General features: G+C 41.0%; 1 protein-coding gene across 9 annotated transcripts in view; it reads left to right on the forward strand.

Annotated features, from left to right (window-relative positions):
- Positions 1–19,094, forward strand: part of zswim8 (zinc finger, SWIM-type containing 8) — a 79,627-nt gene that overhangs the window by 47,804 nt on the left and 12,729 nt on the right. For 5 of the 9 annotated variants that reach the window (XM_077729105.1, XM_077729107.1, XM_077729110.1 and 2 more), the window contains 6 exons: positions 2,703–2,992; positions 3,094–3,317; positions 8,347–8,829; positions 11,062–11,260; positions 11,353–11,517; positions 11,587–11,706. In XM_077729105.1, the coding sequence (XP_077585231.1) occupies positions 2,703–2,992; positions 3,094–3,317; positions 8,347–8,829; positions 11,062–11,260; positions 11,353–11,517; positions 11,587–11,706 (1,481 nt within the window). Of the gene's footprint in view, positions 1–2,702; positions 2,993–3,093; positions 3,318–8,346; positions 8,830–11,061; positions 11,261–11,352; positions 11,518–11,586; positions 11,707–11,847; positions 11,964–19,094 lie in introns of all 9 variants that reach the window. The other 4 variants (XM_077729108.1, XM_077729109.1, XR_013327998.1 and 1 more) reach the window with 3 other exon arrangements.

A 19,094-nucleotide genomic window follows, 5' to 3' on the forward strand; every position in this document is an offset into this window, starting at 1 on the left:
TCTGCAACAAGGCTTTCCCAATCTCCATTTTGGGCTGTTATGTATTTCCCACCATAGGTTAATCACTTGTATGGAAACGGGGATGTTGCCGAGTCCAAATATATTTCTTCAATCTGGAATGCATGTCTGGAAATTTGATTTAGTAGGTAATGTTAATCAAATGTAAATGTAAATGTTGCACGCTTTACCCTCCCGTAAGTAGGTGTATCCTCAATTGAAATGCATCCGGCCTTCTCTCCAACTGGAGAAAACAGCCCTACTGTAGAGAGGAATAGAATCACAATCATCATTAATCTAACTGCCCCAAAAGCAATAATTTTTTTCAACATGACTTTTTGTCCTTGTTTAGGGAGTTTTCCTCCTGAAACATTTAAATTGAGACAACCTTCCTACTGTGGGAAAGGTGCATCTGTGTCCCCCTCTCAGCTACTTTGATAGCTGTTGGTGTGGTTAGCAACACTTGACATGGACCATCCCACTTCACGTTGCTCCAATGTTTCTTTTTTATGCGTATCAGCACCCAGTCTCCAGGAATCACCGTCACTTCGTCCGTTTTCTGTTGAGAAGGAAATTCTCCCTCTGGTAGCTTAAGTTTGGTGCGTTTTTCGAAAGATTTCCTCACGTAGTCTGCTAGATTTGCCTCATCATCCTATTCCCATTGTGTAGTGAATAATGGCCATTTATAAGGTTTACCAAACAGGACTTTATATGGGGTTAATCCATTTGAAGTTTTAACGTTAATATATAATTTTACTGAATCAATACACTATGTCCATGGTCTTTTTGTTTCTTCCATGCATTTTTCCACTTTATATTTAGATCTAGATCTTATTCGTTCGACAAGGCCCACCAATTGTGGATGGTATTCGCAATGATTGTGCAACGAAATCTGAAACCTAGTGCCAATTCCTTCAATTACTCTATTAACAAAATGGGTGCCATTTTCACTATAGATAGTTTCTGGAATTCCATATCGTGGAATGATATCTTACTTAATTCAATAGAATCCATATGTATCTTTTGAAATGGATATGTAGCTTTTGAAATGGATATGTAGCTTTTGAAATGGATATGCAGCTTTTGAAATGGATATGTTGCTTTTGAGAATTGCCCACGTTCTGGCCGTACAGCCCCATTGGGGCTATGCCTAGCACAAGTCAAACATGCTCTGCATATAGACTAAAACCTTAAGCTTTGTAGTGCCGTTGTTGCAAGGCTACCCCCCCCCCCCCTGTCGAGATATAGGGTTTTCCTTGATTCAAGATAGGCAAGCTGAGGTCCCAATTTGTTTTTGTTTTTTTTACCAATCTGTCACGCCATCCCCAAGGCCTATTTGCAATTTCAGAAATCAATTCCAAATTTCCAAATTATTTTCCACCTTGATATTTTATTGATAGATTATATCTCGGTGGCCTGCCAATCAAAAAACACAAAAAGACAGAGCATCATTCATGCTCACACTCATAATCAGAGGAATTTAGAGTGTTCAACCAGTCTAGCATCCATAATTTCATTTTGTGGGAGTAAACTGGAGTACCCGGAGAAAACTCACAAATTCTCGAGGACGCCAGGAATAACCCACATTCCGGAAGGTCTGGATCCACCCCGCATTCATTAGTAGATATTTGAAACGTAAGGTTGATGTGCTAATCACCAGCCTTTTAATCTGGGTAGTTTACCCATACATTAGTGGCCCGTAAATTTTCATCCCAGGTGTAAGCCACCATCCCCAGTGGGGCTTCTTGGTAGCTCCACCCTCTTTTGCTGCCCTATCAGCAAAATTCGTTCCAGAAGGAACCAGGTAATTAATGCATTAGATTCGCGTGCCACACATCTAAAAATACAAATTTGTTTTGGAAGTTAAAGTGCCGCCGTTCATCGCCCCGTTCAGTCAGCATGAGCGACTGTCATGCGAGTGGCTGCGATGAACTATCTGTTTGCCAGTAATGCAATAACGGAAAAGTCGTGACACATTGAAACACACACCCCCACTCTAGTATTTCAACCGTTTGTAAAAAAAAATAATTACCTTCATGTTTCGCATTAAGTTATACCCTTTTTAATGCTACCAGTTTAGCTGTTTGTACTAAGAATTGAGGTGGCAATAGTCTCACCTCTAAAGTTTTTTTTCTTTAATTCGCACTCAAATTCAATTCACAGCCGTCATGACCTAAATGGCCCACTATCAGTTTTTGGAAAATCCCAATTCCCTCTAATAGCATGCCAATCACCTTTTAACGCGGCCATCCAAATTTGCTGTATTTCTACTCCATCCAGGTGATAAGTCTGTCTAATGTTCCCCATTTGTAAGACAAATTCCTCCACATCAATTTTATGTGATGTGACCCCGTCTACGGCCTTTATCATGTCACCTTGAGTCCAAATTCTATGAAAAATAACACAAGACTGGTCACTCTCCACGTTAGGGTTGGCAACCTCGATCATGGGATATTGTTCAAGCACAACGTCACTCTTTTGCGGTGCCCCAGGCTGGGGGAATAGCATTTTTCCCCATGTTTTTGACCATTCCCCCCCGGAGCCCCCCCTGACCTGGTCCTTTACATTATAAATTGGAAATTTTCATTGTCTTTTTTTTTTTTTTTTACCAGTAAAAACTTTCTGGCATGATCTTGAGCTTGTAGCATTACAGCATTGATCTGATTAAGTAAAAATTAAAATATATTTTTATGCCCTGATTCTAGGTACAAAGGGCGTCGTCCAGAGTGCCATGTGCCTCATGTGCCTAACCAACCATCCGAGGCTGCAGCCCACTTTTACTTTGAGTTAGCCAAGACAGTTCTCATCAAAGCAGGAGGAAACTCTTCTACCTCCATTTTCACCCAGCCCTCTGGGAGTGGGGCTCACCAGGGACCTCACAGAAATCTCCATCTGTGTGCCTTTGAGATTGGCCTGTATGCTCTTGGTCTTCACAACTTTGTCTCTCCCAACTGGCTATCAAGAACCTACTCCTCTCATGTGTCCTGGATTACTGGTGTGTCGAGAGCGCACAAAAACTTGCATGTCGAGCAAGTTTTCACTTATATGTGATTTGATATTCTTGTTTTTGGTGACACTCATTCAATATCATTACAGGTCAAGCAATGGAGATTGGCAGCGCTGCCCTCAACATTTTGATGGAGTGTTGGGATGGTCACCTCACACCTCCTGAAGTTGCATCATTGGCTGACCGTGCATCACGAGCAAGGGACCTCAACATGGTCCGTGCAGCTGCTGAACTAGCTCTGAGCTGCCTGCCTCATGCACATGCTTTAAATCCTAATGAAATACAGAGAGCCTTGGTGCAGTGCAAAGAACAGGTGTGCTTTTGTTCAGCTTTTGATTGTTCATTAACTGTCAGATGTTCTTTTTATTATTTTGTAAAATCCAAAATCGGGTTATTCCCTACTGAAATAATATATACCATATATATACACTATTACGCCAACGACAGTGCATGCATGATAATTCTTAAACTGACCGTCCATTCTTGTTGATAATGTGGGTCGCCCAGGGTCCGAGTGGTTAGCGTGTCGGCCTCCCAGTTCTGGGGTGAAGGGTTCGATCACAGGTCTGTCCTCACTGAGTGGAGTTTGCATGTGTCCAAAGATTGCATGTTCTAATGGGAAAATAAATTGATATTTGAAGTGCTGAATGCATGGGCTGAAGCTTGAAACAATAGAGTATATATATATATATATATATATATATATATATATATATATATATATATATATATATATATATATATATATATATATATATATATATATATATATATATATATATATATATATATATATATATATATATATATATATATATATATATATATATATATATATATATATATATATATATATATATATATATATATATATATATATATATATATATATATATATATATATATATATATATATATATATATATATATATATATATATATATATATATATATATATATATATATATATATATATATATATATATATATATATATATATATATATATATATATATATATATATATATATATATATATATATATATATATATATATATATATATATATATATATATATATATATATATATATATATATATATATATATATATATATATATATATATATATATATATATATATATATATATATATATATATATATATATATATATATATATATATATATATATATATATATATATATATATATATATATATATATATATATATATATATATATATATATATATATATATATATATATATATATATATATATATATATATATATATATATATATATATATATATATATATATATATATATATATATATATATATATATATATATATATATATATATATATATATATATATATATATATATATATATATAAATATATATATATATAGATATATAGATATATATATATATAGATATATATATATAGATATATATATATAGATATATATATATATATAGATATATATATATAGATATATATATATATAGATATATATATAGATATATATATAGATATATAGAGATAGATATATATATAGATATATAGATATATATATATATAAATATATATATATATAGATATATAGATATATATATATATAGATATATATATATAGATATATATATATAGATATATATATATATATAGATATATATATATAGATATATATATATATAGATATATATATAGATATATATATAGATATATAGAGATAGATATATATATATATATATATATATTGCTTTCAACGGTAAACTCTCTCATAATTATAATTTTGAGAGCGAGCAAATCCGGCGACAAATTGCCTGTCAACAAAAAGTCCGGCGCCGAAATGTCCGTCAACAAAATGTCCAGAGACGAATTGGCCGTCAACGAAATGTCTGGAGACAAATTGTCCGTCAACGAAATGTCCGGTGATGATTCCGGCTATTAATTGTCCGTCGACTAAATGTCCGTCAACAAACTGTCCGGCGACCAAACGTCCGTTCGACGAAACGTCCGGGGACGAAGTGTCCGTGGAGGAAACATCCGGTTGCGAAAACAGAAAGACAGACAAAATGATGCGACAGGACGCTACTTTACCCCTGCGGTTTAGGGTGTAATGGTGCCAAGTGCACATATGGACTGAACATGGTCTCCATTCTTGACAATTCATGACAAGGACGCAAGTCCAACAACAGAACACTGTTTAGGTTCTGATCTGGGGAGGCAATCTTCCCATTTATGTACCTGCGGGGTCCCTGGAAGGAGTCCTTTCCAGCATTCCCTTCACAGACACCAGAAAGAGTAGGTACTCTCAGCTGCTGTTTGGTGCATAAGCATAAAAAAGTCAGGGTCCGCCCTCTTATTTAATGGCAGAGAAAAATATTACCTTCTTGTCTACCAGGGTAAAGCCGAAATCTATAGGCAATGAGTATGCCCGCACCTGTTCATTGCCTCTCACCGTGGGTGACTTCAGAGTGGAATAATGCCCAGCTACTCTAGAGCCAAAACTGTGAGTTGAGATGAACGACTATATCTAGCCAAAACTTCTCAATCTCACACACTAGCTTGGGTCTCCTTCCCGACCAAAAAGATGACATTCTAGGGTTCTAGGCTGCAGGCCCAAGCACCAGGTGTTCGCCATCTTTGACGACCTCCAGGCCTAGCACCAGAAGGGAGGGCCCAGTGACCTGCATCTGAGCATGGGAAAACTTATTCATTGTTATATTATTTCAAAACCTAACATTTATGCAAATAGCTCCCAGTTTATCTATGCATACACATTTTCTCCCGCTTATCAGAGGTCGAGTCTCTGAGGCACCAGATTCAGCGGGCAAGCCCTGACTCCCACTCCCAACCCTCTACATCCAGTTCTTCCAGGAAGATCAAACGCCTCAGTAAAGTTGAAGATTGTGACCTGATGAAGCCAACACCAATCCAGGGTGTCCCCCTCCTGGTGCGCTTAACTGGCTGGGAAATTCTCCATAAAAATATTTATCATTAATAACATTTTTTCTATGCGGGCAATTTATCAAATAATACGACATATCACTAACTACAAGAACAATTCTATGTCTGTAAACGCAAATGCCTCACTACCAGAGAAACTGAACCATTTCTTTGCCCGCTTTGTGACTGACAAATCAGACCCAGTGTCAACACTCCCACTACCACCCTGCGATAATACACTGGAGTTTCGGGAACAGGAAGTGAGACTGGAAATGCAGTCTGTGAACACCAGGAAGGCTGCTGGTCCAGACGGAATACCTGGCAAGGTGCTCAAAGCCTGTGATGATCGGTCCTTGCAACAATCCATCGTTCCTGCCTGCCTGAAATCTGCCACCATCATTCCTGTCCCCAAAAAGCCAACCATTGACAGCTTGAACGATTACAGACCTGTTGCTCTCACGCAGTGCTTTGAAAAGTTGGTGGCCCGCCACATCAGAAATACAATCCCCCCCTCAGTTGACCCTCACCAGTTTGCTGAAAGAGAAAACAGGTCCACTGAGGATGCTATCGCCGTGGCTCTACACACAGCACTGAGCCACCTGGAGCACCAGGGGAATTATGTGAGGATGCTTTTCATTGACTATAGCTCAGCCTTTAACACCACTAAGCCAGACATTCTGAAGAACAAACTCTCCCACCTTGGACTATCCTCCTCAATCTGCTGCTGGATAAAGAACTTCTTGACTGGCCAACCACAAACTGTCAGACTGGGTCCACACCTCTCTTCCCCCATTACACTGAGCACTGGCTCACCACAAGGCTGTGTACTGAGTCCTCTTCTGTACTCCCTGTACACATACGACTGCACACCAGCCCACCAGTCAAACTCCATCATCAAATTTGCTGATGAAACCACTGTGATCGGACTCATCTCAGGCGGGGATGAGTCGGCTTACAGAGACGAGGTCGAAAAACTGTCTCTTTGGTGCTCGGCGAACAATCTTACACTAAATACCACAAAGACTAAAGAAATAATCCTGGACTTTCGCAAGCACAGCACAGACCTGGCCCCACTCCTCATTAACGGAGTATGTGTAGACAGGGTCCAGTCCTTCAAATTTCTGGGAGTCCATGTCACGGATAGGCTCCCCTGGTCTACAAACACCACAGTGGTAGTGAAGAAGGCCCAGAAACGACTCCACTTTCTCAGGGTACTGAGGAGGAACAAATTGGACACCAAGCTTCTGGCAACCTTCTACAGAGCCACTTTGGAGAGCATCCTGGCATACTGCATTACAGTGTGGTATGCCGGAAGCACGGCAGCAGACAAAAAAAGCCATGCAGAGGGTGATTAACACTGCCCAGAAGATCGTCGGCTGCTCTCTCCCATCACTGGAAGACATTGCCAACCCCCGGTACCTCAGAAGAGCCGGGATCATTGTTGGGGACCCATACCATCCTGGACAAGGCCTGTTCCAGTTGCTTCCATCTGGCAGACGCTACACGTCCTACAAAGCACGGACAAACAGGCTCAAGGACAGCTTTTTCCCAACAGCGATCACGACTCTGAACCTGCAGCAACACGAGACGTGACGACAACACAAATCCCTTCTATGAAATTAAGTCGCATTGAAGTAACAGGAAGGTCGTTTGGCGTGGATATGCCTTCTACAGCAGTGGTCTCAAACCAGTCCTCAAAGGGCCGCAGTGGGTGCAGGTTTTCATTCCAACTCAACAAGGATACCTTTTGCAAGTGCAATCAGTTAATTAGAGTCAGGTGCTACTTATTTTAAAGACACCTGATTGGTTAAAATGTCGGCACTGGATCGGTTGGAACAAAAACCAGGACCGACTGCAGCCCTATGTGGAACCGGTTTGAGACCACTGTTCTACAGGCTGACTGAGGGAGGGTAAGTAAGAAGACAGTGAGAGGTAAGTGATCCATCTTATTCTTGTTGGCATCGGTGAGGCAACTTGCAGTCGCCGGAATGATGGCGCTCAAGGAGGCGGAGTGCTAACAAGTATGAATATGTCATAAATGGGTCATGCCGGGGAAGACGAACTTGTTGAGAAGCACTATACAATTTCGTCATGTGCTGCTGAGGGTATGATGACTACTAGGCTTTTTATCAAGTCAATGATGATGAAAATGCCTATGTCTGATTTTCATTTTTTCATTTCATATGCAGAATAAAGCATGAATTGTTTTACCCCTACTAATTTCAGTAGAACTGTGATGAATTATCGATCGCCTCAGTACAATATTCAAATATTCTGCTTCACATTTGAGATGTTTTACATTCCTATTTTATCAAAATGTTCCTCAAGGAAATTGATTTCATTAATGTTCTTTGTTTTTTTTCCCTCATCATCTCTTCATATAGGACAACCTAATGCTAGAAAAGGCGTGTATGGCAGTAGAGGAAGCAGCTAAAGGTGGAGGTGTGTATCCTGAGGTCTTGTTTGAAGTTGCGCATCAGTGGTATTGGCTGTATGAGCATTCACTCATAGGAACCTTAAACAAGCAAAGGGAGACTCCTGGACTGTATGAATGCAACGGAAGTGTCACTAGGAGACACCAAGAGACCAGCTGTGGCGTTTTCGATCATGTAACCACTGTGGAGTCAACTGGCACAGTCACAGGTTCAGCCACAAGGGGGGCTGGAGTGCCCATTATCTCTATGGGCTCTAACATATTACAGTCCCATGGTATGGCAGGGCAGGTAATGCCACCTCCCCATGGCCTTCACTCCTATGCGATCCCTGCCCATTTGTCTCCACTATCTGCCACTCAATACATGAGTCATCCTTTGCAGCACACGGCAAGGCCTGCTGTCTTTCCTGTATCCGGAAGTGCCTACTCACAGGTTAGACCTGATCTTAAACATTTTTTTGTCGCCAGTACTATGCAATATAAAATGCAAGGATTATTATGAATGTATCCTTGAATATCTATTTGTTTGTTCTTGTTTGTGAAATCAATTTTAAAGGAAACCAAATGGGCAATTCACGGTATTTGAATCATCACAGAGGGAACATTAAAATGTCGTTTTGTCTTCCTGACTTTCTATGGCAGTCCGGTCCTAGGGGGAACTGTGGGTGCAGGTTTTTGTTCCAACCGATCGAGCACAGACAGTTTAACTAGTAATTAGATTTCTGCTGAAACAAAAAACACCTCATGCAATCCACTGATTGCACTTCTAAGATACAATATTGGTGGAAAGATTTCCTCTTATGAGTTGGAACGAAAACCTACACTGACTGCTGCGCTTTGTGGAATTAATTGCCCAGGTCTTAAAGTAAGCTCTACTTTAAGACATGAAATTGGTTAAAATATATCCTATTCATCAGTTTGAATGAAAACCTACACTCATTGTGGCCTGTAAGGACTGTTTTGGACACACATGCCATAGACCCTGGGCGATTGACAAAAATTGTTATCACAATTAAAAAAAAAAAAAGATCTGTCGATATCGATAATGATCACTAATTACTTTGCTCCCGAATCAATTATGAAAGTTATGGTTTGATTTATTCATTAAGAGAGGCACACATTAATGAACATAATTCATATTCATGTTAATGAAGATGTGAATATGCAAGATTGTGGCCGAGGGCTAATTTCCATCCTTAGTTCTTTTGCAGGTTGATGGTAAATGATGTAACGTACATACACACACAAACTTATCGTATTTTCACGACTATAAGGCGCACAAAGTCTTAAATTTTCTCCAAAATGAGACAGAGCGCCTTATAATTCAGTGCGCTTTATATATGGACCAAAACGAAAAATGTTATCACGATAAAATAAAATTAATCAGTCGATTGGGCCAGCCGATCGTAAGGAGCAAGGAGATGGACAACCATGCACACTTATGCGTATGGCAGAGTTAAAGTGTCCAATCAGCCTACCATGGATGTCTTTGGAAAGTGGGAAGAAACCGGAGTACCCGGAGGAAACCCACGCAGGCCCGGGATGAACATTTGGAGGCAAATGTGTAAAAATAGAGCTTTGAGGCCGACACGCCGCTGGGTCGCCCTCTCTGTGAAAAGTAAATAATAAAACATAAAAGAAATTTTGACGGGTGTCTTTATTTTTCGACATTTGCCTCCAAACCAAAAATTTACTATGCAATATGAAATACACAATAATCAAGGGGGAGGGGGGAGCAGAGGCAGAGGGAGATGCAGAGGGAGGGGCAGGGGGAGATGCAGAGGGAGGGGCAGAGGGAGATGCAGAGGCAGATGCAGAGGCATATGCAGAGGGAGGGGCAGAGAGAGAGAAGCAATCAACTAGGTAATCTCTCGCTCTCAAATTTTTAATCATGAGTTTGTAAATATCAGACCATTGATCTAAATATCAAAATTTTCAATAAGTTGCGTATTATTGGCGTGTGTGTACATGTTCGTCGCCGGATTCACTCGCTCTCGAAATTATCAATACATTGCGTATTATTGGCGTGTGTACATGTTTTTCAAACCCATATACAGCCCATTAGGCTTTTTAATCCGGCCCGCTGACGTTGTCCAAATTATAGTAAAGATCAATGACCTCATTCATTTCCCTTTGCCCTGCATTACCCTCATTTTCCTGATAGATGACACACTAGTCTAGACCTTTGTTGGAGTGTAACTTGGAGAACAATATGCCGCGCATCACTCTCAATTTAAAGACTGCTTTCTTTCGTTGAATAATAATATGTTCTTAATGTTGAAAGTAAATTTGAAAATACATTTTCACCTTCAATTGTGTCTTTTTTCTTACATTTCAATTCCCAGGTTTGATAAATTACAATGCTTGTGTAAATGCTGTCAAATTTTAGTATCCATTCTGCCCCGCAAGTCATAAAGTTTGCCCACCACTGGTATAGACAAACTTGCCTCCCTTATTCTATTATTGTCTTAAATTTAACACTATCAATAAGATGAACAAAACAAAATTTAATTATACACTCACCAATACTATTGGGATCTTATAAAAAGTTGTTGCACCTATTTTTTTTTCAGGAAAAAAACACCCATGTTTCCAATACTGTGACTTACACCCATTGAAGAATCTTAAAACAAATTACTTATTGATGCATGTTTTCTTTTCTCAGCTTGGTCTATCCCTGTCTTACCCTCAGGGTGTCCATCCAGGCTTCATTGGTACCCAGTACCCATTTTCACTGACTACTGGCTCCTCACCTTCCATGACAGCCACTGGTGTGACCTTCCCCACAGTCAGTGTTCCATCCATGACACAGATTGCCTATCCCTACCATTCAGAGACCAGTCTACCAGTTAACACTGTAGCAGGTCAGGACTTAGGGTGTATGCATTCTTTCGTCGTGTCTGGATTACTTTTTCTTTTTAACCATGGCTGATCTAAATATCATGTTTTGGGTTAGTTGGCAGTATCCATGCTGGTTCCACCTTACAGACCATTCAGGCATCCTCTATCTCTTCTGAACCGAGTTCTTTGGTGAGCACTTCCTTTCCTGTTGAAGAAGAACAGCAACACCAGCTCATCAGCCAACAGAACATGCATGATATCCATTCTGCCTATAGAGTTGGTGAGCATTTCTTGTAGTCTTATTGTTGTTGTGTTAAATAATTTTTCAAAATAATTTTAATTGCCACAGGTATGCTAGCGTTAGAGATGCTGGGAAGAAGAGCTCATAATGATCATCCAAACAACTTTTCCCGAAGTCCACCTTACACCGAAGATATTAAATGGCTTCTGGGACTTGCTTCAAAGCTAGGTAAGTTTTATGACCTGGGGTCAGAAGTCCATAATAGCAATAACAGTGTCACTGCGGCCATATTGAATTGAATGGTTTAATGCTGACATAGAGACTATTGGAGTTCAAACAAAATGCGCAATATGTTTCGGTTCCTGACAGGAGAAAATGCCTACTTTATTGCACAACTCGGCACCTCTCCTAGACTGAACACAGTACAGTGAAAACATGAAGGACATCTGCTCTCATTTGTCATCGTTTTGGCATCATCTTAGAAGGTCAGGCCGACCCCTGCATATATAAACACATTATGCTATCACGGGCGCCTGACCAACTGGTTCAAACTGGATCTAATTCCATAATATTCCCTCCTTTTGTAGTTTTTAACAACAAACACAATAGTATAGTTTTAACATTCGAACAGATCACACAGTTCAGTTCTTCGGACTTCCACCGCATGCCGGTGCCGATGAATGTGGCAAGTGCAATGTTTCTGCTTTTATTGCTGATAGGTCTGAAAAAACAACTTCAGGAGCAGGTTAAGAAAGATATGAATAGGAAATAGGTTTATTACCGGACTGCAGGATGGTTGGCGAATGCTCCGACAGCTGTTAACCTCTCACAGCCTGTCTTCCTCGCAATTCTCTCTGATTGAACACTAGGTCAGTCTTTATATAGGAACCAAGGGTAATATTTCTAAGACAGTGATGTAGGACAGAGTTTATGTAAACAAAACTTTGGGCTAATATGGTTAGACATTAGCAGGTTCAAGTTGTATGCAAACACGATATTTTTATAGCTCACACAAACTGCCGCAGCCTATCTTATATTGCGCATTTCAAACAAATAGTTCCACAGCGAGTTGACAACATTCAACAATACAAGGAAACAATTGCAAAACCTGTTAGCCAGCCTATGTTACACTTCGTCAGGCGAAAAAACAATGGCAAGGCCAGCTAGTTAGCTATCTTACCATTTGTGGTGCGAACAAATAATTGCAAGGCCAGCTAATTGGCCTATCCTACATTCCACTCTCTTAACAAACAATTGTAAAACCAGTTGGCAGGTCTACCCCACAATTCCCCCCTTTTTGTGACTATAAAAATATCAAAACTTCATTCGTTACCGACGCTACTTTTAAATGAAATTTTTCACTAATCACTTCAAACTGGAGTTTAGACCGACCAGAAAGGGGCGAAAACCTTCACGCAGTTGAGGGAAATTTCCTCCCCTGACGTCCCGCTTTGGACAATCTAGTGGTGTCTCAGAATAAGAAAGACATATCAGTGTCAGACAGTAGCACAACATCAGGGTCAGATTGGGATATGGTTGTTGCATGAGTATGTATACGAGTTGGCATTAGCTGGGTTTACACAATCATGGTTTGTTCAAAGCTGAGAAGCAAGGTAAACAACAGGTTAGGATAACAAGCACGAGATCAATAACAGTTACAAATGGTAGTAGGGCTTTCAAAAGAATGTGTTCATGAGCCTGAGAGGAACCAGTCAAGCCACCCCCCCTGTGGAACCGGATCTCCGGTCACAGCGATCCGCATGTTCCCTATAGCCTGCAGGGCATCATGGACCGAGCAGGACGCGTCAGCAGGGATGAAGGCGCAGCACGAGTGTCCCACCATGGCACACACAACTCCCCGCTGGGTGGCCACTCCGTCAAGAGCAGGGCCGCCCTGGAAAATCACCTGGGCCTCTTGGCTTTGCCGCAGCCAGACTGATGCGCCGACACAGGCGCGGAACCTGCAGTCAATGGTCTCCAGACGCAGGGCGTTCCTTGCCACACGCACCCAGGGGAACAGACCCATTAGGAATTTGGAGGAGACTGACCAGTGTTTGTGTTTGAGGGGCACATCCGAGCCCCACACTGGATCCTGGTTGTGAGCTCCGATACTCGTTCATCAGCTTTGACGGTAGTGGCCAACTTGGTGTAGTTAGCGGTCAAATTCACACAGCGAGGTCCGTCCCTACGTGGAGATGACCAGCACTCTCTTTTTATCACCTTGACGAGTACCAGGAACCTGGGGACAGGACCTCCTGTGTGGGAGACCGAGAAGATGTCGGCAGATCATATGCATTCATCACAGTTCTTTTTTGGAACATTTGCATAACCACTGAGTGAGAGAATTTGTTTCTCCAACCTCCTCCAACACCAGTCTGAGTCTTACTGTTCCATTGGTTCTTTCAAAGAATCCAGCACTTTGGGGCCGGCAGGCACAATAATACCTCAGGTTGATTCCAAGATGCCGTCCCATAGCTTGGATCACGCGGCTCACAAAGCGAGCACCACCATCACTCCAAATGACTCCTGGTATTCCATGGCTTGGAATGATCATTTTGCGTATGGCTTTTGCGACTGCCGTGGCGTCTGCTTTCTTGAATAGACATATATCAACCCACTTGGTCAATGAACACCAGACAGTACCTGTATATGCCGCCTTGGTTTAGCTCGATGAAATCCATATTCAGAACTTCGAAGGGTTATGTCCATATCTGCCTTGTTCTTCGAGAGTTGTGTCTTCAGCAGGTGAGACAGTTTCTGCCAATGTTTTTTTTTAAAGTAGGTTTGGTGACCTCTGGGAACATGAATTGTGTGTTGTACTATACTGAACACCCCCCCCCCCTTGTTGAGACATGGCTCCTCCCATGGCTCAATTTTGCAACTTAAAAAAATGATTGTGGGATGCATGGTTTGTTTGCATAGAGGCCGTTCTGGCGTTGACTGGATCCTTCCGCCTCCCACTGCAGATTCTCTTTTTCTGGTTGTTTATTTGAACCCTTTGTAAGAAGGTTTAGTCTCAATTGAAACACTTTCACCTTTTTTGCATACGGAGACAATAAGACCAATAAAAATAGTTTCCAATGGTTTTATGGCATTGCTTGCTGAGCAATAATCTTTCCAATCTATAAAAGAGTGGTTGGTGTTTTGTTTTATTACATCAAAGAGTTTATCTCACCTGTCTCCTCAAACGTTTCAACTGAGAGAACCTTCTTACAGTGTAAAAGGTGGCTCCACATCCCCGTCTCGGCTATTTTCAAATCGGTTGGTTGATCAGCAATGCTTGGTATGGACGTTCCCACTTTAAGGCACCACCGTTGGTCCGTTTCCTGTTGAGAAGCACAGTCTCCTTCTGCTAACCCAAATTCAATGAATTTCCTTAAAGATTTTTCTTTTTTTTTCTTTTTCTAATCTCACTCTTTCTCTCACTCGCTCTTTGGCTCTCTCGCTCTCTCTGTCACTCCTTCAGCTGCTTTTCCTACACTTTCTTTTCTATGCACTCACAATAATCTTTTATTTATGCTAACAAACTCTTTTCTATTCACTTACCAAAATATTTTCTATGCACTTGCAATAATCCTTTCTTCATGCTTACAAACTATTTTCTATTCACTTACCAAAATCTTTTATCTTCACTTACCAAAATCTTTTATCTTCACTTACCAAAATCTTTTATCTTCACTTACCAAAATATTTTATCTTCACTTACCAAAATATTTTATCTTCACTTACCAAAATATTTTATCTTCACTTACCAAAATCTTTTCTATTCACTTACCAAAATCTTTTATTCAACAATTCCCCTTCTACGCTCATCCAACCTTCCATATCCTTCAAATTGGGACAGAAACCATCCCCCTCCACCCATCGCGGCAGACACAGGCAACTCCCCACACTATGCAACCGCACATACCCCACATCCGGTAACCCTCCGATCTCCATCCTGCAGTCTGGCAACAAACCTATTTACCTTGTCGCTTTCCAGCCCAAATTAATCACTTACCAAATAGTTTAAACAACAATTCCATTCTAAATTCGCAGAAATTGATCTCTACTTCGTGATTCACCTCTGAAAACACCAAGACCAAAAGTCCGACTTTTGTCTTAGGAGAGTCCCTGACTCTATTACCAGACCAAGACTATAAGTCCCCGACTCATTCTTGTTCTACTTATGTTGGTTCTTGACCAAAAACTATAATGTTCGACGCACGTTGGTCCCGGACCAAAAAACTATTATGTTCACCATAAGTTGGTCCCTGACCGCAAACTGTTAATACTACCGCACTTCACGGAGACAGAAATCAAAGGGTGAACTCACGATCTTTCTCTTTCCGAACCTGCCCTAGTTCGGGGACCCGTCACCAAATCAAAGGAGTGGCGAGGGAATGTCCGCCGGGTTGATCCTTCCAATGGAGGATGCTGTCGTCGTGCTCCGTCGTCGCTCCGGCAATTGTTGGCTGTTGGGTCTCGAGCTTTCGGCACCAAAGCATGATAGGTCTGAAAATACAACTTCAGGAGCAGGTTAAGAAAGAGTGAGATCAATTTAAATAGGAAATAGGTTTATTACCGGACTGCAGGATGGTTGGAGAATTCTCCGACAGCTGTGAACCTCTCACAGCCTGTCTTCCTCGCAATTCTCTCTGATTGAACACTAAGTCAGTCTTTATATAGGACCCAGGGTAATATTTCTAAGACAGTGATTTAGGACAGATTTTATGTAAACAAAACTTTGGGCTAATATGGTTAGACATTAGCAGGTTTAAGTTGTATGCAAACACAATATGTTTATAGCTCACACAAACTGCTGCAGCCTATCTTATATTGCGCGTTTTGAACAAACAGTTCCAAAGCAAGTTGGCCACATTCCACAATACAAGGAAACAGTTGCAAAACCTGTTAGCCAGCCTATGTTACACTTTGTCAGGCGAAAAAACAATTGCAAGGCCAGCTAGTTGGCCTATCCTACATTCCACTGACTTAACAAACAATTGTAAAACCAGTTTGGCCACATGGCTCGACATGAACAAACAATTATTAAGCCAGTTAGCAAGTCTACCCCACAACTGCCGCCCAGAGGATTATTGTGCCTCTGTAAGAAGGGCATCTTGGGCCCCCCGGCCGCTTTTTTTTGAGCTCCCGCCGATGATCAGTACAGTGTCCGCTGGAGGGACCCCAGGTCAGAAAATTCCCACCTTGTCATGCTAAGATGGTGACTTGGCACGCCACGTGCCGGATTTGGGCGATCGCTCCAGCTCTTTCCATCGTCAGCCTCCTTGACAGACGTCCGCAAACCTTGCGTTTCCCCGTTGCTCTCACGGTGTCCTTCAGTGAATGACCCCCGGACAGCTTGTCCATTTATGGCTCATCCCGCAGGAAGACATTTCTCGGGGGGCTCCAGCATTCTTTCATCGACCTATTCCGCCTGACTGCTAGTGTCTATCGCCAAATTGTGCTAGTGTATATATAAGATATTTGACTGAGGCTAGTAGTGTCTTCAACCGCATAGACTGGTTAGAATGTAAAAACTGCACATTCATGGATAGTGTCAACCATAATGCATAAAACACTAACAATGGCACATAATGTCACTGTTCAATGATAAATTATAAATGTCACAATGTTAGGTATTCTTTAGTGGTTAATTGCTACATGTGTCCTGCTAGCAGATCTCGCTCAACTTCCCTTTATGGCAGGGGTGTCCAAACTTTTTGCAAAGAGGGCCAGATTTGGTAAGGTGAAAATGTGTGCGGGCCGACTTTTTGCCTGACATTCTTTGAACCATTAACATTAAATGCAAATTAACTTTTTGGGATTTTTTTAATTACAAATGGCATACTTTTACTTTTACATTTTTTTTACATTTAGGTTTTTACCGAAATCACAAACCACAAAAAATTAAGAAAACTATCATGTGAAACATCACATATTATTCACTATTATATGCTCACTGTAGGAACAGTGCTGAAAACAAAACAATGATCACTGCATATTCAAACTGTGATTTTGACCATCACAAAAAAAATAATGAACTGAGATTTAAGAATTTATTCAACTCAGAGGACTTAACAAATATCTTGCCTGCACTAATGTGAAGGGTGATACTGGGATCTTGACTGCAGTATGTAGTCCAGGTCTTCATCGCACGCTAACGAGAAAAAGTCAAACTCAGTTCCTTTTGCCTCTAACTGTCTCATAATATCTCATGAAACGTCTTCAATTCTCCGTGCCACAGTATTACGAGCCAGGCAAATATTGGCAAACTCTTGCTTCTTCGCGGGACAAATTTTCTCAACCATTTTCATTACACAGTCTTTAATAAATTCACTGTCACTGAAAGGTTTGCAGTGCTTTGCAATTAGCGTTGCCACTTGTAGCTTGCCTTTGTGGCATTTTCATTTGACTCACGGGCTCTTGTGAAAAAGCTTTGCTGTGCCGTTAAAACAGCTTCCAGTTGCTTCACTTTTTCACCGCGTTCGTTCCCAGTTAGCTTGTCGTAGCTAGCATGTTTCGTCTGGTAGTGCCTCTTAATTTTGAATTCCTTGAAAACAGCCACAGTCTCTTGGCAAATTAGGCAGACACAGTTGTTTCGTATTTCAGTGAAAAAATACTCAAATTTCCACTTCTCCTGGATGCGGCGGCCCTCCCGGTCAACTTTCCTTTTTTTGTTTACATGTTAGAAATGGGCTGGGCTGAAACAATGACGCAAGGGTCACGGCGGCCAGAGTGCGGCCACAGGGCTACTGCCATCTTCTGGTGAAGTGAAAAATAGCTTTTTGTACACATTTATTTTATACTGTGGTCAACAGTGCTGGCGGGCCGTGTATTATTGATTTCATGATAGAGGCCGTGGGCCGGTAAAAATTTGTGCACGGGCCTTATTTGGCCCGCGGGCCGGACTTTGGACATGCCTGCTTTATGGTATATAGTCACAGCTGTGAATCGTTAGCTGTCAGTCCCGTCATAACTCATCTTGTTAGGGTTGTTTGGTTTTATGCTTTTTTTCCTTGTGGTGTGATTGCCCATTGTGTTCCGTGGCCGGTCGACTTGCCCAAAGACATTTAGCCGACTGACGTCTGGCCAAAGGCCAACTCGCCGAAGGGGCATCCGGCCGAACGACTAACTAGTCGACCGACTATCTAGCCGAAGGAGATTTTTTGACACACTCGCCCCCGCCCCCTGTCGTGTGTGTGTACAAGTTTTTCAACCTCGGCCCACGAGCCATATACAGCTTACCGATCACAACATTCATTTAGAATAACAAGTTAAAGAAAGCAACATTCATTTACGATAACAACTTACAGATAACAACAGTCATTTAGAACCGTGATTTTCAACCACTGTGCCGCGGCACACTAGTGTGCCGTGAGAAATTATCCAATATCCTTTTTTTTAAATTAACATTTATTAATAGTTTTCTGCAAATATGATGTCATTGTCCAGTGTCCGTGCTGTAAAGGCTGGCAGCGTAATGTAATATTTGTCCGTGTGGCAACACGTAGTTCAGGGGTGGCCAACCAGTCAGAGACCAAGAGCCACATTTTTTACCGTGTTACCGCAAAGAGCCACATCACACAGATTTATTGTAAATGTCACACACCAGAATAGTAATGACATAAATT

The sequence above is a fragment of the Stigmatopora nigra genome, chromosome 12 (assembly GCF_051989575.1).
Source record: "Stigmatopora nigra isolate UIUO_SnigA chromosome 12, RoL_Snig_1.1, whole genome shotgun sequence".
NCBI classification, from domain to species: Eukaryota; Metazoa; Chordata; class Actinopteri; order Syngnathiformes; family Syngnathidae; genus Stigmatopora; species Stigmatopora nigra.